The 23,020-nt window shown below is 42.6% G+C and overlaps 2 protein-coding genes and 1 long non-coding RNA gene across 7 annotated transcripts in view; 2 read left to right on the forward strand and 1 right to left on the reverse strand.

The window, feature by feature from the left end:
• Nucleotides 1-1,414: 1,414 nt before the first annotated feature.
• On the reverse strand, nucleotides 1,415-4,761 carry LOC102949432 (histone H3.3A). The gene is made up of 4 exons (XM_007091267.3): nucleotides 4,624-4,761; nucleotides 4,041-4,178; nucleotides 3,784-3,937; nucleotides 1,415-3,689 (listed from the first exon to the last, which is right to left on the reverse strand). Exons 2-4 carry the CDS (start codon nucleotides 4,166-4,168, stop codon nucleotides 3,561-3,563), a joined length of 411 nt encoding a protein of 136 aa, XP_007091329.2. The 5' UTR covers nucleotides 4,169-4,178; nucleotides 4,624-4,761; the 3' UTR covers nucleotides 1,415-3,560.
• A 3,748-nt stretch (nucleotides 4,762-8,509) lies between these two features.
• Nucleotides 8,510-23,020, forward strand: part of UNK (unk zinc finger) — a 33,362-nt gene continuing 18,851 nt past the window's right edge. Inside the window, exons 1-4 of one of the 5 annotated variants that reach the window (XM_042967507.1) lie at nucleotides 8,772-8,854; nucleotides 12,616-12,870; nucleotides 13,173-13,337; nucleotides 13,446-13,522. In XM_042967507.1, coding sequence (XP_042823441.1) covers nucleotides 13,329-13,337; nucleotides 13,446-13,522 — 86 coding nt within the window. In that variant the 5' untranslated portion in view covers nucleotides 8,772-8,854; nucleotides 12,616-12,870; nucleotides 13,173-13,328. Of the gene's footprint in view, nucleotides 8,855-8,917; nucleotides 9,820-12,615; nucleotides 12,871-13,172; nucleotides 13,338-13,445; nucleotides 13,523-23,020 lie in introns of those variants that run through there. The other 4 variants (XM_042967506.1, XM_042967508.1, XM_007091271.3 and 1 more) reach the window with 4 other exon arrangements.
• Nucleotides 20,478-22,077, forward strand: LOC122233738. The gene is made up of 2 exons (XR_006211427.1): nucleotides 20,478-20,605; nucleotides 20,695-22,077. It is a non-coding gene; the product is annotated as an uncharacterized LOC122233738 (long non-coding RNA).

A 23,020-nucleotide genomic window follows, 5' to 3' on the forward strand; every position in this document is an offset into this window, starting at 1 on the left:
TAGCTCAGACCTTGTTTCCCTACACTCTGAGCCTCCCTGGCTGGGAAGCCCCCGCAAGGGGTATGGGGTGGCCATTGCTGGCCTCTCCCGGATCTGTCCTTCCTTCTCACTGAAGTGTGAGGACGACCCAGTTAGCTATTTGTCTAAGGGCAGATCTCTGTAAATAAGCTGGGTTTGGGGCACCTGGGTAGCTCAGTGGCTTGAACATCCATCTAGCTGGATTTCGGCTCAGGTCACGATCTCACAGTTGTGGGTTTGAGTCCGTTGGCCAACAGTGCAGAGCCTGGTTGGGACTCTCTCTCCTCCCCCTCCTTTGTCCCTGGCCCACTTGCACGCTCTCAAAAAATAAACAAGGAAACTTAAGATATATTTAAGTAAGTTGGGTTTGAAGTGCTTGCCTGTTTTCATACTACCTTAAACTTTGCAGTTTTTGTTTTAATGTTTATTTTTGACAGAGAGAGCATGAGAGGAGGAGGGGCAGAGAGCGAGGGAGACAGAATTTGAAGCAGGCTCCAGGCTCTGAGCTGTCAGCACAGAGCCCGATGTGGGGCTCGAACTCACGGACTGTGAGATCATGACCTGAGCTGAAGTCGGACGCTCAACTGATTGAGCCACCCACGGGCCCGTTTTTTTTTTTAACGTTTATTCATCTTTGAGAGACAGAGGATGAGAGGGGAAGGGGTAGAGAAAGGGAGACACAGAATCCGAAGCAGGCTCCAGGCTCCAAGCTGTCAGCACAGAGACCGATGCCGGGCTCGAACTCACGAACCTTGAGATCATGACCTGAGCCGAAGTTGGGACGCTCAACTGACTGAGCCACCCAGGCACCCCACCACCTTAAATCTTGTAAATAGAGTGTAATTTCTACATGTTGAATAAATCATCTGGTTTTACACATACCAGTTTAAGGATGAAGCAGGGATTATTTCAGACTTAGAAACAAGGGCCCACAGGTCCATAATTACTATTAGCCTAGCAGGGAAAAAGGGGAATGCAAGGACAAACAGGTGTGGAGGAAAAGCAATGGGGGCTACCTCACCAGGGTGGACCTGGCTTTTGGCCAGGCTGAGGGCTTCAGGACAAGGGCAATAAACAGCTTGGTTCAAGATCTCCTGGTAGTCAGAGCCCGTGCAGGATGCGGACACTTCCGGCCCTCAACGGGTCTGGCCTAATCAAATCCATCGACAGTCAAGAAATGCACCATTAATCCACAGGCTCAACAGGCACAAATCTGCAGCCTTGAGCAAACTGTGACACCTTTCAAAAGGGGGTCCGCCTGTCCTTTCTGAATGCATCCCCCCCCTCCCCCCCCCAGCTGAGTCAGAAGGCAAACTTTCTGGGCATTTCCCCACAAAAAGTTTTATTTGTGAAATAGATATTATCAATTCAAATGAAGACCATTAACAAGATGAGATAATCTCAACTTCAAAAAACTTTATTTTTGTCTCATCAAGGGCACAGGATACCTTCATCAGCTCCAGCTTTTGCTTTTCTCCTTACAGATTCTGTTCCATCACCTAAAACCCAGGGTTATCCTGTGTGGGCAGCTTCCTAGAACCAAAAGATACTTTCGACTGCTGGGTTAAGTTTGCTCATGCAAACTGTGCAAGCACAAGCTGCACTATTTTAAGCAGCAAGATTCCAAGCTGCCCAATAAAACCCACAAACGTCTACATCAGGATGTACCCAAGTCGTACTGGGAAGAGTCAAGTTTCACCCCACTTGGGTTATCACAACTAGTAAACTCAACAAACGGACATCACCATAGTTAAGTCTACTACTCAGACACTGCCAGGCACCCCACAGCACATTCCCGTGTCCAAGATGGCAACGTCCTTCAGAAACAATGTTGCGATCATCAGAATTGGGAAGTCACTGCTCCAGAGCAGTTGTTGGACTCCACCCTCCCACCTTCAGTGCCTCGCGAAGACTCATTAAGCTGCCAAGAATCAAGCCTACGTATCCTAACTTGCGTCTCTTCATAAGCCCCTTGAATGTGAAACTAACCCAAACTTTTTTTTTAAAACGCTACTTTATCAGGGCACAACTATCTTTTCTATAGCTACTAGCTTCAAACACACAAAATGCTCATCTGATGACCAGTGGCCGTTGTGCCCATGGTCTTGCTGACTAGATCTAGATACTAACAAGCTTACAGTGGACCATCACTGGTCAATTAAACTAGCTTCGTACTGAAAAAGTGGCTTAAACCAAGGTACTCTGTACTTGCGGTGAAACGACTGGTCTACGGAAATTCGTCATTTTTGTATACAAATGGCTCGTCTACCAAGCAAAACCAGATATAGACCAAGCTCAAGCTTCAAGATACAAAGAACCTAAATAATGGATGTATTTCTCTGTATACTCAATGTAGGTTTTTGACACTTCGTTGAATAAACAAGTTTATTTGTAAATTTAGTCAACATACATAATTGACCTAAAGACTTCAATAGAAGGTTAGTTTTTAAAACCACTTGGAAGGCCACCTCTATAAAGTGATTTTTCCAGGACCATGTATCAGATGTAACCTAACCTGACACCACCTTAACTGGCAGAGGCTCAAGAAGCTGGAGTTGTGTGCCCCTCTCCCACAGCAAGTTTACTCTAAGGGTTATTATAATACAAACTCCACAAGGAAAAGAACTTCGGTATGGTTTCCTCTTTGTAGAGAAAAAACCTAGTTATGAGACCAGTCACAACACAAAGAAAAGCTGCACTAACTAGTATAGAATATTAGTAACAGATGATGCTGGTGTGAATAACTTGTATTATATTCTAGAGCCCTTATAAATAAAATCCCCCCCTTAGTGTCTGCATTAATCAGCTAGAGGGTTAGTTAACATGTGGTAGAATGAGGACTTATGCAAGGTATAATTTGCAAAGCAGTTTACTCTCATGAAAACAAGTGCAGTCTAGTTAGGAGAAAACCAACTGGACTTTAAATTACACACACCTTAATGACAAGACTCCCCACCACATGTGAATGTAAAACATTTAATTTAAAAATGTTGACACTACAATATATAAAATAGCTATTATAAATGCACATAGTGTATTCTATAGCTGCCAGTTTTACTTTTTTTTTTTTTTTTTTTTTTAAGGAAACTGTAAGTTACACTGTGGTTAAGACTTGTATCTTCACCCTTGAAAAAGCCCACATTCTATCACAGTGATGTATGGTCAGACTTAACAGCCCCAATTGTTAAACACTTGGATCAAGTCATAACCAGTTTTATTGCAAAAGGACCCTGTACACATTTATCAATTCTAGTACCTTAATAGCTACCCAACAAGTCATTAACATACAGAAACATGCATCATGAGAAGCAAGAAATATCACCCATCCCTTCTGCATATTAGCAACTTGTCACTCCTGAGCAACAGTGCTCACATCACTGAGGTCTGTGAACAGTCACTTTTCGCATTCATCCTGAGTGAAAGATGGAATGACTTAAGTACAAATGCAACATATTATAAACAATTTCTTACAAAAAAAGTCACAAATTAAACCAAAGTATTTTACAGAATTTACTACAAAACACCATAAAAACTGCCTTCACTTAAGCTCTCTCTCCCCGTATCCGGCGAGCCAACTGGATGTCTTTGGGCATGATGGTGACTCTCTTAGCGTGGATGGCACACAGATTAGTATCTTCAAATAAACCCACCAGGTACGCTTCACTGGCCTCCTGTGGAGCACAAGAGCCACACCATTAAACTCTCTCCGAGGACGAGAAGCCACGCAGAAGCCCTCCGATCCTACTCCAGCCACGCTCGTCTTACCTGCAGCGCACCAATGGCGGCACTCTGAAACCTCAGATCGGTTTTGAAATCCTGGGCGATCTCCCTCACCAACCTCTGGAAAGGCAGCTTCCGGATCAGAAGCTCGGTCGATTTCTGGTAACGACGGATCTCTCGAAGCGCAACGGTCCCGGGCCTGCAGCGGGCAGGAGAGTGTAAGCGGATCCCCGAGAGCGGACAGCGCTCCCGCTTGGGGGCCGCGCGCCGCCGGGTCATTGTTTTCCTTCCGCCTCGCCTACCTGTAGCGATGAGGCTTTTTCACCCCGCCAGTAGAGGGAGCACTTTTCCTGGCGGCTTTAGTGGCCAGCTGCTTACGGGGCGCTTTCCCACCCGTAGATTTACGAGCAGTCTGCTTGGTTCGGGCCATTTTCTTTTACCTAAAGAAGACACCCGTGACTCTCGGGCCGTGGCGCTAGCCTCCCGGGGGCGGAGGATGGGACGGGCTCGGCGCCCCTGCCCTTCCGCCTCTTTGCCGCGGCAGATGGCCCGGGGCCGCCGCCTCCTCCCCCTCCCCTAATGACTCAGGCTGCGAGGAGCGGCGGCGGCGGCCTCCCCCGGGAGGGGGAGCGCGGGGAGGAGTCACTTCCCCTCCTCGACGGGCGGAGGCCCCGCTTGCCCGGAACCCGGCGTCGGGACCTCTGAATCACCACCGGGAAAGAGGCGGAGACGCGGTTCCGGAACGAAGCCCCAAGGGAAAACCTCCCGGCCCCACACCCGACACGAGCGGCCCGCACCGGCCAGCGCTCCGTTCCCAACGGCTGCGGCCCGCGGCATCAACGGCTGCCGGGGCCTCGAACAAAGAGTAAAACCGCCAACACTTACCCAACGCCGAAGTCTTAGGCCGCTTCTCCGATCGTCGCGCCGCTCCTGCTCCCCAATGAAGAGCCGCAGTCGCCGAGCAAAGAAAAGAGGACCCTCCAACGAACGACCAAACCGCTCTGTGCTCCAAGCCCCCCCTTTGCCTCCGCTTTTATACCCACGCTTCACGCTGCGTCTCTGCGTCATAGGGGATTCATTTGCATACACCAACGACTTTTTCTATTGGCGGGAGCTTTCGCCGACGCGCTGACATCCCCGACACAAAGGCCGTGCTTCGGCCCCGCTCCCGGATTGGTGGGTATCTAGGCCGCTGATTGGCTGTTAAAGTGGCCTGATGATTGGATGAATGCAAAGAGGAATGGGCGAATCAGAGGTTAGCACGAAGCGGCTCTTCTGATTGGATAAAATGAAGCTATGTTTGGATCCTTCCCTTGGTTCCAAAGCTCTACAATAGAAAGTCAATGCAAATGAATTGCATTGGTCTCTATCAGGGCTTAAGGGTACGGGATGGGCAGGAGCCTAACCATAGATGCATCTCGCTAATAAAATGCAGGAGGAGAAGTTACTTTAAGGAAGTTTTTGCAAATATTTTCCGTTGTAAAATAAAATGTGTTCCCTGTGATTATTTACTTTCACATTTTGATAGTTATGTACACAGTGTACAAAATTAGAATTCAGCAAATCGTATTACATCACCAAGTATTTTAGACATCACGCATATACATTTTAATCAAAAGGCAGTTCTTTTGTTTGGTGGTGTAGGTAGGAGTAAATAGTAGATACAAAGAAAAATGTCAATAAATGATTTTATGCTTCCTGTTCTGTATGTTCTCAGACCATCACAAATTACATTACATTGTAATTTCAACATGCTTAAGAAGTAACCTACTAAGCAGCATATTTTGAATTACCTAATTCAACTGAATGAAATGACTACAGCCAGAATGGGAATAGTCCTAGAACAGCATTTGCATGTCCATAAAGAATAAAGAAAACTAAATTAAATATGTGTCCTTGTATTTAATGGTATATTCTGGTAGATATTTCAAGAAACGTGACAAATGTATAAAAATGGTAATCCCTACCTTTGCCTAAATAAATGTCTTTGATGTTTTGTAATACTCAGTTCTCCTGATGACACAGGTATATAAAATATCAAAGCAGGCTTAAGGTTAAGACCAGCCAAACAAAGCTCAGAACATTGAAATAGAGCTTTGGGCATTTTACTCCATTGTTCCTACTCTGGCTTCACAGAATTTTTTTCACAAAAATTTTATTTTTAAGTAATCTCTACACCCAGCATCGGGCTCGAATTCACTACCCTGAGATCAAGAATCACACGTTCCACTGACTGAGCTAGGTAGGCACCCCTGAATATTTTTAAATTTACCAAAATAAAAGGTGTAGATGTTAACCAGATAATTAGTGTACATAAAGACAAATACCTCAAAAATTTACTTGTGACACTGAAGGTCTCCTCTATCAACAGTGAGGGGGAAAATGCACAATTTGAAAAATCGGGTATGGCAAAAATGGCTTTGACCGAATCTCCGGTATCATATTCCTCTCATTTCAGCCCTCTCAATCTTAACAGATACAATTTGTATTTAATTATCACATACCTAAACTTTTATGCGACAATTTGGTCAACCTTAATTTCTGCATTCTTCCCAAAATTTACAGTAGGGCAAAAATTAAGCTTTCTGTTTCATTCATGTGATGCTAAGAAACCAAGATGGAGACTCTCGCCCTGTCCTCAGAACCTGTGTAAAGCCAAGAATCAAGGTACTGGTTAGATCCCACGTAGAAAGCCGTCGAATGATCTGGGATGTAACCAGAAAAATACCCTGCAAGGGTTAACTTTTTTTGACCGCCCAAATGTACTGGAGAAGAAATGGGCTCGCAAGTTAACAATCCTTTTGTGTTCCAAGGATTTTCTAAAAGATCCAGAATCCTGTCTGTCCCAAGCCTCCAGAGGACAGACACTCCGGTTTTGTTTTTCTTTTTGCAGTTAATTACTAGAGGAGAACTAAAATTGCCCCATGAGAAGCTAGGTATAGATTTACATTTATCCATTTAAAGGATGGTTAGTGAAAATAGTTTCTTTCTTCCTCGGGCGGTTATACAGATTTCTTTTTTTCCTAAATTGGTACCGGGGCAGAAAAGACAACACAGGAAATGGGGAAGAACTGAAAATGTTTATACAATCAAAACAATGTACAAGTGATGCAGCATGTAAGCTACTTAGTCCTTGTTCTGCCATGTGCTTGCTGAGTAACTCTGTGCAAATTCTCTAAGTTTCGGTTTCCTCTTTTGTAAATAAAGCAGTTTGGATGATATCATCTCCCAATTTTACCAGTACCAACTCATTCTGAGGCTTATGGTATACACTTACTGAAAGCCTAGTGCTATGAACTGTATTTCTTCATTCAAATCACACTCGGGAATTTTGGGAATAACATACAAACCAATTACCTGGATTTAGTAACAGGGTTAAAGCAATACTACAACTTTTATTTGTCCTTTTGGAATTTTTTTTATCTTCACACGCCCCTAGTGGTTAAACAGTTGATTTGGCCTGTTTGGGAAATACCAGTTTCTCAACTTTGTAGGCTGACAATTTGGCTTCTGATGTGAGGCTATTCGGAACTAAATAAAATAAGTATGTGTCATTCTTAAGCATTAACGATTTTCCGTTCACCCCACCCTCCGTCACTCCCAAGATTACCGGGAATGTTTTCCTTTACGTGACAATCATTAGTTAACAAAATCCTATCTAATCATGTATAAATCGGTCTTAAAAACAATGGATTCAAATAGACTCAATACGGAAAACAAATTAATTTATTTATTTATTTTGAGGGGGAGAGAGAGAGAGCACACGAGATGCGGAGAGGCAGACAGGGGCTCCAGGCTCTGAGCTCTCAGCACAGAGCCAGACGACGCAGGGCTCGAACTCACTGGTTGTGAGATTATGACCTGAGCCAAAGTCGGATGCTTAACCGACTGAGCCACCCAGGTGCCCCTGGAAAACAAAGTTAAATGACAAGTGTCAATGCATCACGAAGAGCTTTGTAAAGCTCACAGCGTGCCTAGGTCAGAGAAATTGGATTATTTTACAAAATCCACGTTGTGAACTTTGCTGGACTAGCGGGAAGCAAGGACGAGAAACATAGAAAGCCTGCCAACCGGAGCACAAAACTGTAGTGGATTATTAATTGCCCCGCCCCTACTCAAACCCAAGATCTGCCTTTGGACCCTGTGTGACACTTCTCAACACCCCTGCAACTTGCCAGTGTAATTGAGACTGTTCTAGACGGAGATTAAATTCGTCTTTGGCCCCTAATGTACTGGAAACAAGTTGGTCAGGCCAGGTGTCAAGTTGAGAAGGGACCCAAGTGGAGTTCCAGGTTTCAGGGCGGGTAAAGGTTCATGAAGCGCCTCAGCAAAGATGCGGGAATACTGTGCCGCGTAGCGCTACTTTAGCAAAGATTTCTAAGACTGACTTCTAGCAGACACACTTTCTTTCATGCCTCCCCAGCTAGGCCGGCCCCAAGAATAAGGATGTTGGAGAAGTACTGCAGGTGTCTGCAGCTCAAAGGCCCAGAGCTAAAAACGGACAGTACAGGTTCTTAAGCACACGGTTGGGGCCGGCATCAGAACTGAGCCCAAACTCTACTGACTCCGGTGGCGAAGTAATCATTACACTGTAGGCGATGAAATTATACTTGAGACTGTTTCACAGAAGTCGGTAGGGCCTCTGTAGCTCTGAGCGCCTTCTTCTCCAGGAAGTCCAGTTTCGAGGAAAGCTCCTCTGAGAAACTGGAAACGCACTGGCAAAAAGGAGAAACGGCGCGGGACTGCAATCCCCACAAGTCGTGGCGGGCCGTCAGCATCCGGGACACCGTCTGCAAAGATCCCTGGGTATTGTGGTCCATTCCTTCGGCAGCAACCCTCTGCCGACGGTAAAATTCCTACCGAACCGAGGACCACAACTCCCAGCAACCCTTGCTGCCGTGCGGGGGGTCTTCACGTTCTCGTGGCGCGGCGCAGGCGCACTAGGTCCTCGGCGCGGACCGCGCAGACTGAATAATAAAAGGGGAGCGGCGAAGAGGCAGGAAGACAGGACCATGTCGAAGGGCCCCGGGCCCGGCGGCTCCGCAGCTTCCTCGGCGCCCCCGGCCGCTACCGCTCAGGTGCTGCAGGCACAGCCCGAGAAACCGCAGCACTACACGTACGTAGAGCCCCCCCCGCCGCGCGCGCACGCCTGACGTCAGCGGCCAGCGTGAGTCACGCGCGCAGGGAGAGCGCGAGGCGGCCTCTCCCTCCCCCCCTTCCTCCTCCGGCCCGGCCCAGACCGGTTCCAACCTGCTGGGGCCGGTCCCAACCGCCTCTAACTGCCACCAACCCCTGGTCGGGCCGTGGGGCGGGAAGCTCGGTCCCCGCCGCTGAGTGGGGAAGGCGGGAGCGCGGGGTGCGGAGAGCACACATCTCAGGCCAGGCCTTTGAGGCCTAACTGTTCCTCAGACCGTAAAACCACAGTCTCAGGCACTCGCGGGGGCGATAAGAAGCCCAGGACACGGCCAGGACGAGTGCCCTGGGGGGGCCAGCCCTAGGGCCGCTGTGAATGACGGTTGGCGCGAGGTCCTGTCAGGCGCCCCGCGCACTCTACCCCGGAGGCCTTTTGTGTCCCCGAAGCCCGTGTGTTGCGTACGGCGGCCCTTCTTGCTGGAACTCGCGGGGACAGCTGACCCGGCCTGAGTCCGGGGCCACGAGGGCGACGGGGTTCGAGCGTGCCCCCAGCCCCAGCACTCCCACCGCAGGAGTCCAGCGAGATGGGAACCTGCTGGTGTCTGAGCGGAGGTCCCCGTCTCCTCTTTATGTCCTTTCAAAGCACGCTCAGCGACTACCTAGCGCTAGGTGCCTCGGGAGAAAGAGATACAGAGGCGGGCCCTCCTGTTTAGCAAAATGTTGGTTTCCAATTTCCCTGATGCTCTTCGAGTGCCTCCCAGGTGCTGTGTATGTTTAGAAGGATCCCCAGGTGGACCTGAGGCTGCCTGGAGATTTGGAACCTGGGGGTCGAAAAACCCTTAAGAGCCACACAGTAATGCCGCCTGGTGAGCCGAGCGCAGGGAGCCCCTGTTGGAGTAGAAAGAATCAAAACTAGACAGGAGGAGCTCCTGTTTGTCACTCACAGAAGTAAGCCCCATTGGGAAACTGTTCTGGGATTGGGGGACATCGGTTTTAGAAAGTGTATTGGTTTCTTTGTGAGATTCCCTGCTATTGGTTGAAAGGAGTGGAAGCTTTTTCTTGGCTACAGTCCGACTCACGTTAACCATTACTTTTCTATTGAGGCCATTGCTTTGCTGGTCCTTTATTACTGGAGTTCTTTCGGCCATTCTTCCATTGGTTTTGGTGAAATGCTCTTACCTCCCGAGAATACGGATCAAGTTGAGTGATGTGGTCAAGCAGTAGTATGGTTTGGATTTGAAAATCTGCAGATTTCACATAAACTGGAGCGTCTTTATATAATCTGTGGTTGCTTGGATCATATTTTTCCGTAAAATACGTATAATATCTTGAGTAACGTTTCGGCAACCTCTGTATGTTGTTACTGAGTATGCTGTGGAATTTATATTGGAAGGGCTTTCTTAGAATTTTGAGTTGACAGATGAAACAAGGTAACATCTGTGTAAGTGTTAATATCTGAGTTTTTGTCCTACAGACGCTCATTTGTTTAAAATCTGTCTTTCCATTCCTTGTTGGGTAAGTGCAGAGTAATCATCAATCAGTCTTGGCTGTTGCGGTGGCTTAGTAATGAACAGAAGTAGATGAAACAAACGCCCAAGCCTGATTGGGTGGATTGGAGGTTGTAGGTGTTGCATCTTCTATTTCATGTTAACTGTTCGTTTGTGTGTATGTTTGTTCTCATGACCAAAAATCAGAGGTGGACATCCTTTGTCTTCCTTGGTAGATTTATGGGCATTCAGATGATTTGGAAAACTTCATTCCCCTGTCATGCCAGCTCTGAGTTGCAGGGAGCTTGAGCATACAGATGATGCCACCTGTACCCTTACTGGCACTGATTTTTTTTTTTTTAAGGTGAACCCATTTGTTATCCCTGGGGGTTAGAATACAGGAATATTTTTATTTTAATATTTGCTTTAAAAATTTGAGCTGGCCAGCATTTTTAAAAATTCTTCCTCATAAGCATGAACTTCCAGAATTTATACCAATCTGAATATGGCCTTATGTTGCATCGATCCCATTGTGGAATACAGATACAGACCCTTTGTTTTTTTAAATGTCTGTATTTAACTTTTTTTTTTTTTTTTTTTTTTTTTTTTTTTACTTTTTCAAACTTGGACATAAAGTACACTAACTTTGTGTATTTTTTGTGCCTGATATTATTTGAGATTATGTGATATGCAATAATCTGGAAGAAATATGTGTTAAAATTGACTGCCACTCAGAACACCTGGCTGGCTCAGTTGGAAGAGCACGTGACTCTTGATCTCGAGGTCGAGAGTTCGAGCCCCATAATGGGTGTAGAGATTGCTTAAACATGAACAAACTTTAAAAATTTTAAAAAATTGAGTGCCAATCATCATAATGGCAGACAATCTTGGCAAACACAGTTGAATCCACCAAAAACAAATATTGCCTTTCCGTGGGCTTGTCTTCTTGCCCCCGCAAAGTCCTGGAGTTTAAACTATCTTTTTCCTAAACCAAGAAGATTATTCGTGACATAGTTTGAAGAATAATTATTTTGTTGGTCTTTTTTTTTCTCTAAATTTGTGAATAATCTTGCTTTAAGAAAAAACTTTGAAATAATTCTTTTAGCAAATTGGTGTGGTAGGCACTTGTGCTAGACTTGAGGAATCCTACCCTTTAGAAAATGCCTATATTAGTTAACTCTTTTGTACAGCTTCAAGCATTTGATTAGCATGCAGTAAAAGGATAATGTGCACGTAGTAGTCCTCTTCTACTTGACATCTTGCTAGGTAATTTGTTTTGTTTTCAGAACAAGTCCATCTTGTATATTGTAGTAGAATTTTATAAAAACAGATTTAAGAATGGGAAATTTCAGAGCAATTACGTTCCAAAATGTATCTACTATTTACCTAACTTTGGACTTTTTGCTGTATAACAGTTACATTATTAAAAGTATATAGTTGAATAAAAAGGAAAAGTATACAGTTGAAAGATCACCAAAAAACCTGCCTTCCAAAATAACCAGGTTTCTGACTCATTATTCTGTCCCTGTAAGAGGTTGTAAGCCTTAAAGACATTAGATCGTTTTTGGATTCCTTCACCTGCAGTTGATCCTCAGACTTCTTAATACCTTTGGGGTAAAGGAAAATGAAATTCTAGTTCAGTGACGGTTTCTTGGAGTTTCTGGCCACTGGGTGATTTCTTACAGGTAGACAGAGGATAAGTGCTTTATGACCTCATCTAGCCACGTGTCATTTTAACTTAGGACTGTTCCCTGGGCATCTTTAAACAAGGATAACGTAGCAGTATTTCCATACATAACTATTTTGAGGCAAATTTGTTAATTTATACATTGTATAAATGTCATGACTTCACTTGATTGCATCTGACTGTGTTTTGGGAAATCCAGGAAATGAAATTGTATTTAAATCATTATTGCAAATAGCAATAAAATTGTAAATACATTAGGAGAGTACAACTTGTTGTGCAACAGAAGTCACTGGAAGTGTTGCTAAGCAACCTCAGCAAGCATGAGTTAAATTACCAATAAATATTTCTGTATCTTGTTTACTTGTTTATCAAGTAGAACTAATTTCTTACAGGACAAAAATTAAGAGCTCGTTGTGGCCATCAGTCAAGCCCACAATATCCCCATTAAGAATCAAGTGCCCATGCTAAGGGTAGAGTCAAGCATAGCACCTAGTTGATATTTGCTATGATCTAAAGTAATGATTAAAGTGAAGATTTGCTTAATGGTTAAGTTTTTTTGTTTTAATCCAGCTATGTTAGATACTAAAGAAGGCTTCCCCACAATCCATTTGCATCTGCTTTGACTGGTGGTTTCTATCAACCTACAAAGACTGACTTATTGGTGAGGGCAGCTGGACAACTCTGAGAGCAACTTAGAGAAATCCATCTTGGGCACACTCTATAAAGGAGCTCCTTCTCTGGAAATAGCACCCCAGATAAGTGCACAAAAGCAAGACACCCTCGTGGACCTACTTCCTCCCGCTTTCAACACCCTGATGCCTGAAGGTGAGGTCTCCTTCCTGTGTGTCTTAGAAGCCATGAGCTCACTTAGGTAATAAGAGCCCTGCAGCAGCCTGAGCACCACACATCTGCAGGCTTTCCTGCCAGACCTTTGCCTAAAGGTTATTTTTCTCATTAGGAGAGGCTCTAGGTCACAAGAATGATAAAAGTAAGGTTGCATTTAAAGCTACCTTACTTTAAATACTGGACTGGTGTAGGGATTATTTTCCCAAACGGGGCAGTGTTTGCTTAATGATTAAGTTTTTCGTTTTGTTGTTGTTGTTTTGTTTTGTTTTGTTTTAATCCAGCTATGCTTGATACTAAAGGAGGTTTTCCCACATTTGCATCTTCTGTATTTTGAAATTGCAACTATGGACAGTTGTGGCTAATCCTAGTAGATTGTCTTCCCTTCTTTTAACATCTTGGATGAATTTGGGGCACACTAATGTGTTATGTGAAGATGGATGTTGAATGTAAGTTTCTCTGCCATTCTTAGACAATATATAAAAATTATATTAGTCTGATTGCTAAAAATGCCAAGAATTTGGGTTCAGTAGCCTTTTTGTTTTCTTATCATATAGATACTGTGTAGATTCACCCCAGCCTGCCATCTTAAAATACCTGCATGGGCCACAGAATATCTGCGGAGAAAGTTTGGGTAAAATCAGTGCATATGATGATAGGTATGGGGTTTATTTTGGGGGTGATGGAAATGTTCTAAAATTAGGTAGTGGTGGTAGTTCTACATTATGGTGAATATACTAAAATCCACTGAGACATACACTTTAAAATGGTGAGTTTTTAATGTGACGTAAATTATATCTCAATTATTTTTTAAAAAAGGGTTAAAAACCAGCATATAAGAATCTATCAGGCTCATATGGCCTATCAGGGCTTGGCAGCATTGTTTGGTACGGGAAAGCCTGCAGTTTGTGAAAAGCTCCTTGGTGCCCTTTTTCCAGCCTTCTCAATGGCTTAGTCCCTGTGTATCCATTCTAGGTGAATGCCCCCCTGTTCTGAGTCTGTGGAGAAGTGAATACTCAGCAAGTTTGAGACTCCTAGTTGTTGGTAGTTGTACTTCAAACTGACTCGGAATTGACAGCCGTTATAAGGAGCAAGCACGTTTTTCCCAGTGCCTTTGTAAAAATGAACAAAGTGGGTGGGAGGTAGAAGAGAAGGTTGCTCTTCTGCTGAAAAGTAATGAATAACTTCTCAGGTGCTTTATGGTTGTTTTAATGTTCACGTAGACATTTCTTTAAGGACAGGCCATGTGTTTTAGGCATTTTTAATTGTATTAATAGCTATAATATTTTAGTTCAAATAATCACAAATTTTTTATTCTTTCTCTATACAATCCCTCAACTTTCACCCCTTTTTTCTTTGCCAGTGTGTAGAATTTGACAGCAGTATCAAGAGCTGATGAGGAGGAGAAGATGGAAAGGAGTCTAGCGACTTAAAAACCTCACAGCATTCTCTGTGAGGTGATCTTTTTCCTGTCGGGGCTCAATTTACTTAGGAGATAAAGAAGATACTCAGACCTGTGACAGTATCATCATGTCCTATCTGAGCTTATTGAAATGTTTCTTCCCTTTCCTTAATCTTTATATCACCGTTTGCTTTTTGTGTTCTTAAGTGAACTCATTTGTTTCTCCTAGTATTTGAAACATCGTACGGCCACTGTAAGTTTTAACAAAATGACTTCTGACGAGGAGGGGAAAGGCCCACGTTCCCATCTTCCTCAGAAATTTTGGCCTACTCACAAAACTACCCCCATTGAGGAGAGGTAGTTACGCTTAGGAAAGAAGCGATGAAAACTTTTGGCTTTGTGTTTTGTGACTTAGAAGTTTTAAATACTAGTTTTTATACGTAAGTGTTTTGTTTTGTTTTGTTTTCATTTTGGTAAGAACATTACTATCTCTTTTTGATGTAACTTTCACCACTTAGAAGTGCCAGGTATTTGGTAGCCTGCCGTATTAGGATTTGTGTAAGTTAGTCTGTCAAAACATGACAAATTAGAAAACTGTACCTGTATTTTCTTATCTAAAAAAAATCTAAAGCTTAAATTTTATTATTGAACTAAGAGTACTTTGTAATGGGGGCACCTGGGTGGCTCAGTCAGTTAGGCATCAGACTTTAGCTCAGGTCATGATCTCACATTTCGTGGGTTTGAGCCCCACATCAGGCTCTGTGCTGTTAGTGAGGGATCCCATTTGGGATTCTTTCTATACCTTTCTCTCTCTGCCTTTCCTCCACTTGTGCACGCGTGCTCTCTCTCCCAATAAATAAACTTAAAAAAAAAATTAAAAAGGTACTTTATAATGAATACATAAGGTAATTACTAAATATTTAGTAGAGCATGTTAAAGTTAACATTTTTGGTTTTTTTTATTTTTATTTTTTTATGTTTTAAAAAAATTTTTTTAATGTTTATTTCTTTTTGACAGAGACCGAGTACGAGCAGGGGAGGGTCAGAGTGGGAGACATAGAACACAAAGCAGGCTCTAGGCTCTGAGCTTCAGCACAGAGCCCGACGCGGGGCTCGAACCCACGGACTGCGAGATCATGACCTGAGCTGAAGTCGGATGCTTAACTGAGCCACCCAGGCACCCTGATTTTTATTTTTAGTAACTTATTTTTTGGTTATTATAATTATGGCCTGTCAAAATCTTCCTGACATATTTTGAACAGATTCTGGAGAGTCCACTTATGCATATTTGCTGTTACTCTTGTTTTTCTTTCTAGCTCATTTAAGGGAAGCAGAGTTAACAGCATGGTATTTAAGAGTACTGACTCCAGGGCCAGACTGATTGGGTTTGAAGGCCAGCTCGGCCACTTACTAGCTGTGTCTTAGGCAAGTGAGTTCCCCTTTGTATGTCAGTTTCCTGAGGATACCAGTACCTGCTCTGTGGAGTTAAGGAGGCCTAAGTTAATATATGTAAAGTGCTTAAAATAGCGCATGGCATTTAGCACAGCATATGTACCATTCTTACCAATATTTGACAAGGCCAAGTTACTGCTTTCAGTTTCATTGCTACCTCCTTCGATAGCCTTAACCAAGTGCCATCTTCAGCTACATCTATACTAAAGTAGATTCTTCAGAGGGCCCCCTAGGTGGCTCAGTAGGTTAAGCGTCCAACTTTGGCTCGGATCGTGATCTCACAGTTCGTGAGTTCAAGCCCTGCATTAGGCTCTCTGCTAACAGCTCAGAGCCTGGAGCCTGCTTCGGATTCTGTGTCTCCCTCTCTCTGCTTCTCCCTCGCTCATGCTCTGTCTCTCTCTTAAATAAATATACGTTAAAACAATTTTTTTTAAATAGGCTTTTCAGTTCCTAGGGCACATGTGGGTCATTGTTGTCTTCAGTATACTCCTGTTCTCCATATCCATTCAAATTTTACTTCAGTTGCTATTCTTTGTGTAGCCTTCATCGGGCTACCTGTATCTTACACAATGGATTTGTATTTAAAACTAAACAGATGTGCTCTTACAGGCCAAAGCCTTTGTTCCGCGGAAGTTTACAAAATAACACATCAATTCAAATGTTTATGCTAGAACATTCATCAAATTGGAGGGTTTTTTAGGCCAGCTGTGTACAGAAAAACTTTGAATCAAGTCACAGTGTTCTCTTACTTAGGGAAGAATGATCCAGGGTTTCCAGTACTCCTCACATATATTCTACAAAATCAGTGATGTGAGTGAACCTTCCATGAACTTTCTCTCCTCAGTTTTTTTTACCAGTTCCAAAATCTTTAGGCCAAGGAGACAATCCTAGGAAGCAGGGACATGTAGGACTAGTTGCACACCAACGTTGTATCATTCATGTTAATTCTTGGGGCCAGGATGGCTCACTGGTGTCAGACCTTTCCCAATGAAGAATGGGCTGCAACTATTTACCTGTGAATGGTTCCCTCACCTGGGAACCAAAGCGTTTGCTTGCTTAAGTGCCTGTAGCACTTGTATTGTAGGCTCCTGTGTATGTTTCTGTATGTTAGGACAGTTCTGTTGTATCTAGGAGGGGTCATACTGGCTCTGAGGTCCTACGATATCTGCTCTGGCTAAAAGCCAGGTATAGAATCAAAAGCCTACATTGAACGTTCAGACACACTCAGAAATTCATCAGACACTTTATTTGCCTGAATAATGTTTTAAACCAGGATCATTTCAGATTTGGAAACCAAATGTCTGTAGCCGTATAGTGCTTTCTCAGAATTGTCCAAATATTTGCCAACCAAGTTTTAGCTTTATTTGGTCTTGTTTTTTAAAAGCCTTTTTCTGGCAGCTCCCACTGGTAAAGTTATTGTTACATGGTTGTATGGTTTCTGGGTTATGTTTGGTGTCAGAACAGAATGTGTATATATATCCTTATAAACACTTAATCTAGAACTGTTAGTACTTAAGCTCTTCAAAAATTAAAGATTTGCAGCAAATTGTAAAATGTGTGTGTGTGTGTGTGTGTGTGTGTATGATCGTATGCATATTTGGATAGTAATTTAGGATTCTTAATCTGCTTAACAACTCTTAAGGTATTCACCTTGGAAATAAATATTTTATTCTCAAACTTAAAAATGAAGAATTCTGGTAAGCCGTGGTCTATGACCTCTATGACTAAAATTTTTTAGGAATTCTGTATGGGTAGGGGTAATATTAATATGGAAACTAGATTACAGATGAGTATCATTTGAGGCTTTGCATACTACAGTGTACTATTTGACAATGACTGGCGATATTTTTGTTTTTTCTTTCCTTTGTTAGTTGCAGAATCCTATCACTTTGTGGTTAGATTTCAGTAAAGAATGTTAAAGAACAAGGTGCCTGGCTGGCTTAGTCAGTAGAGCATGTGACTCTTGATCTCAGAGTCCTGAGTTCGAGCCCCACATTGGGCATAGAGCTTACTTGCAAACAATGGTCCTCTTCTTCAATATTCTTTTTTTTGTTGTTGTTTATTTGTTTTTTTTGTTTTTTTTTTGTTAAGATTCTGTTTCTATGGTAAAGCTTGTATGTTGCTTGAAAAAGATGCAATTCGGGGCGCCTGGGTGGCTCAGCCGGTTAAGCGTCCGACTTCGGCTCAGGTCACGATCTCACGGTCCGTGGGTTCGAGCCCCGCGTCGGGCTCTGTGCTGACTGCTCAGAGCCTGGAGCCTGTTTCAGATTCTGTGTGTCCCTCTCTCTCTGACCCTCCCCCGTTCATGCTTTGTCTCTTTCTGTCTCAAAAATAAATAAATGTTAAAAAAAAAAAAAAAATTAAAAAAAAGAAAAAGATGCAATTCAGTGTTTAGGAGACTGGCTGTAATAAAGACGAATATTTGTGGCTCATTAGAAATGTGTGCGTATCACATTCCCCATGTGAGGCTTATGAACAGTCATCTGACTGGCCAGGAGAGTAGTGGGCTCTCCAGGACCAAGTGCTTCCTCATGGCCCTCCAGGTTGGGGTGTGCGTGGCAGTGTCTGGAGTTTCTTCTGTTGGCTCAGTCTTTGGCTTGTCGCCCCCTTTTTGTTTGGCTCACATGTTGTTGTTCACTCTGGATATTGAGCTTTATCAAGTCTTTAGCAAATCTGGTCTCCCTGCACCATCTCCTCTGTTGCTTCTCCAGAGGCTGTCGCTATTTTATTTGCAGTTTTACTCAAATCTAACCACTTTGCATACGTGTCCAAATCAGGTTCTGCACATCATAAACTGGATGACATTCAAATAGTGATTTACTTTGCAAAAATATTTACCACAGTTCACTTTTAACTTAAAGGAAGTCTTCTGGCTTATTAGCAACATCTTTGATTTAATTTGGGGTCAGGATAGATTGTCAAGTTGTCATTAATATGATGGGTTACATTTCCAAAAGCTTTTTTTAAATTTTTTATTCTAAAAGCAATCCCCATTCAATAAAGAGTCCAGGTAACCCTTAAAATCAATAATACTGGATGTATTTTTCCTTCTAGTTTTTTTCCCCCCTGTTATAGTCTGGTGATCTACTTCTATTATTTTTCTGAATAAATCTTTAGTTAAGTACCCAGTTTTTGCCAAATAGTCATCATAATACCCCTTAGTTTTTGGAGGAAACAAAAAAAGGATTTAATGCATCTCTAGCGAGCTCCACACATTCCTAGGAATTACAGGGCAAGCCATCCCACTGGTTGCTTTTCTAGTCTGCATGTGAGGCTGATCTCAAAATTAGTGTTCAGGGTGAAGAACAAGGCTGTACAGACATTGTGGGGAAGGTAGCTAGAGAAGTTACTGGTTCCTTAATTGCCAGGAGAAGCATGTAAATCAGAGATCGGAATTGCTTCTCTTGGTTTTGTCGGGTTTAGAATATAGCTGCTATGGACCAAACTTGTACCATTTGTGATGCTTTACAGCTTGGCTTTTTCTTGGATAGACAGACATATCTGGAATGCTTGCTGTGAGCCAGCTTGCAGAGGTGCAGAGATGAGTAGACATGACTACAAACAGCTATGGTGGGGGCTATATGGGCTGTATTCATACATTGCAGTGGAAACATGGAAGGAAGGTGATTAACACCTGTGGGCAGGGGCAGGGAACCCTCCTCACGTGGAGGAGAAGCCAAAAAGGTGATCCAGACACCGGGAGTAATATGCTCAAAAGTATCGAGATGTGAGGGGAGGGTTATGGTGTGTTGGGGAATTCCAACTCTTCAGAGCAGAGCTTGGCAAACTACGACTCGTTTGCCACATCCAGCCTGCCACCTGCCTCTGTATGGCCTGTGAGCTAAGAATGTGTTTTACATTTTTAATTGTTGAAAAAGAATATTTCATGACACATGAAAATTATATGAAATTCAAATTTCAGTGTCCATAAAGCTTTAATGGAACCCTCTCCTTATTGGTTTACGTATTGTTTATGGCTGCTTTTACGCTGCAAGATTCAGCAGTGTGACAGAGACCATATGTGGCACTCTCCTTGCTTGGCGTTTCTGTTCCGTGTACTATAGGTTGCAGTGACAACAGTTATAACTTGACAGCGTTTCCAGTACTGGGTGTATCAGCATATCAAAATGTTTTATTTATTCTTTATTACCAGTGCCTACCAATTATGTCAGAACAAGAGGAAGAGAAAAATGGACTTTGAATGTCATGTCTTTAGGGCACAGTAGAGTGTGAATTATTTTGTTATCAAACTAGGTGGCAAAGCTGTCTTTAATAAAAGCTGTGCTGGGGTGCCTGGCTGGCTCAGTCAGTGGAGCATGCAACTCTTGATCTCTGGGTTGTGAGTTCGAGCCTCATGTTGGGTGTAGAAATTAAAAAAAAAAAAAAAGGCTGTGCTGAAAGGACCCCTCCATTAACATTACCAGACTAAATAGTTGTCAAAATAATCCCAACTCAAAGAAAGGCAATGGTCAGAAAAATTAGAAATTTTACACTTGATCTTAGCCAAAAGGCTGAGAAACAATAGAAAAATTAGAAATTTTAAAGGGACTGAGGCACCTGGGTGGCTTAGTCAGCTAAGCATCTGGCTTCGGCTCGAGTCATGATCTCACAGTTCGTGAGTTTGAGCCCCACGTCAGGCTCTGTGCTGACAGCTTGGAGCCTGGAGCCTGCTTCAGATTCTGTGTCTTCCTCTGTCTCTCCCTGCCCCTCCCCTGCTCACTCTGTGTCTCTCTCTCTCTCTCTCTCTGTCTCTCTGTCTCTCTCTCTCTCAAAAATAAATAAACATTAAAAAAAGAAATTTTAAAGGGACTGTTTCATTACAGCAGCATTTCTTCACAAAAATGAAAATGAGGCTACAACTGAAGTAAGTTTCCCGAGTGGCTCATTTATTAGCTAAGCAAGGGAAGCCATTTACCAATATTGAATTAATTAAATTGTGTTTGATTGCAGCAGCTGAAGAAATATGTCTAGAGAAAACAAACTTGTTTAAAAGTGTTAGCCTTTCGACAAGAACAATTTCTCAAAATGTTGAAGTCCTTGGGAGCAGTATCGGTAGTCAAAAAACAAGGCAAATGATTTCACGTGGTTTTCCTTGGCTCTAGATGAGTCAACAGATCCTACTGTTACTCTTGGTTTCTTCATGGAGTCAATGTCTCGTTTGAAGTGACTGAAGAATTAGCATCAATGAATAGTCTATTTAAAACAACGACAGCTGAGAATATTTTCAAAAAACTGAGGACAACCTGAAGTATGATCTGCTAATATCTGTTACAACTGATGGTGGTAAGAATATTGTGGAGCAGAAAAAAACCTCACTGGACAAATTTGCAAAGCTTATGAAATTGTAAGGTGTTTAAAGCCTGTGGTTGGTTATTCATTATGTTATTCATCAGGTACTTTGGGGAGAAATACTTGAATCTATCATGTGTTACTGAACCATTAGAATCAGCAGTGAACTTTACTCCCTCTTGTGGACTTCACCATGATCAATTCCATGAATTTCTGTCAGAAACTGAATATTCTGATGCCCTACCACACAATAGTTTGATGGCTCAGCAGTGGTGAAGTTTTCTTGTAATTTTCTGAGTTCAGGGCTGACATCGAAACTTTCCTGAATGAGAAGAATCATTCTCAACTACTACTGAACACTGAATAGCTTTGGAAATTGGCTTTTGCTGCAGACTGGATAAGGTTTTTTAATGAATTCAACCTAAAATTACAGGGCAAACAGCTTGTTTGCAAACCTTAAATTGTAGTTCAGTCATTTCGACTACTAATGTTTGAGTCACGTCCAGTTACTTTATATACTTCCTGTGTACTATCAGAAGTTGAAACAAAGGCAAGATCTACATTCCTACACAAAGTTCCTGTGGGTATGATTTCTAAAGAAAAACTACAGTTCTAACTGATTTTGCAGCTCGGTGTGAATGCAAAAGAAATTTCGTATTTCAAAATCCATTTACCTGTGCAACTAAGGAGTTTACACCAAACCTTCAAATGGAAGCGATTAAAAGGCAAATATCAAGACTCCAATATAATCCTACAAGTGTCTTCTAAGAGAAGGATATGCTCAATTAAAATCATGCTTGTGGAAGGATAACGGCATTTGGCCATACCTATCTATGTGAAAAGACGTTTTCAGAGGTGAAATATATAAAATCTTATTACAGAATCTGCATTAGCAGAGGAACATTTATAACCAATTTGATGTGAGGGACCCTTAACTTTACAAATATTATTCCACCCACCCCCCAAAATCTGGTCTTATTAGACCTTTATTGTAGCCAACTATTATATTTTGAATTTCATCAATAAAAATGGAAGTTTTGTTTTTTCTCTCGTTGCGTTAGTTCATAATATCCTCGATTTGGCCTCTTGGCCTTCAGAGTCTAAAATACTTGCTATATCTAGTCCTTTACAGAAAAAGTTCATTGATCCTGCTCTAGAGTCTGGTTTGTTGTTGGGGAAGGGAGCAGGTCAGTGGCAGTAGGCAGGTAGAGTCAGTGAGACCACAAACACGCTGTTCTACAAGCAGTGGGGGACTAGGTTTGGATTAGAACAGCAGCTCGTTTCTCCCCATTGCCTGTAAACTTATATTCTTTCTGTCACCTCTGATAGTTTTTGGTGTATTCAGATTAATTCTTCCTCACACTTCTCCCCAGAAGAGAGTGAAACACCCAAATTGATAAATCTATTAAATGAGGAAACTTGGAATAGGATTTAAAGTTTAGTTAGAAATTGAACTGGTAGCAGTTTAGCGCTCGATTCATCACCTCCTTTAGAGTGATATAACGTCTTGTTAATCCCTCATGTGCTATCACTTAGTGGGGCAAGTGATTAAATTTAGATTTCCAATAGCCTGCTTTTTTTCTGTTATTTAGAATTTTGGAAAATGAAAATAATCCAGTAAGCCTTGAAAGTATTTGATTTTTAAAAAATTTTTAATGTTTATATTTGAGAGAGAGCACATGCACAAGCGGGGAAGGGGCAGAGAGGGAGACACAGAATCCGAAGCAGGCTCCAAACTCTGAGCTGTCAGCACAGAGCCCAGTGTGAGGCTCACATTCACTAACCAAGAGATCATGACCTGAGCCAAAGTCGGAGGCTTAACCGTCTGAGCCACTCAGGTGCCCCAGTATTTAATTTTTTTTTTTTTAAGTGGATACACATATTTGATTTTAAAAGATTTTAGGGGCACCTGAATGGTTCAGTTGGTTGAGCATCTAACTCTTGATCTCAGGTCATGATCTCAGGGTCGTGAGTTCAAGCCCTGCATTGG

The sequence above is a fragment of the Panthera tigris genome, chromosome E1 (assembly GCF_018350195.1).
Source record: "Panthera tigris isolate Pti1 chromosome E1, P.tigris_Pti1_mat1.1, whole genome shotgun sequence".
NCBI lineage: Eukaryota > Metazoa > Chordata > Mammalia > Carnivora > Felidae > Panthera > Panthera tigris.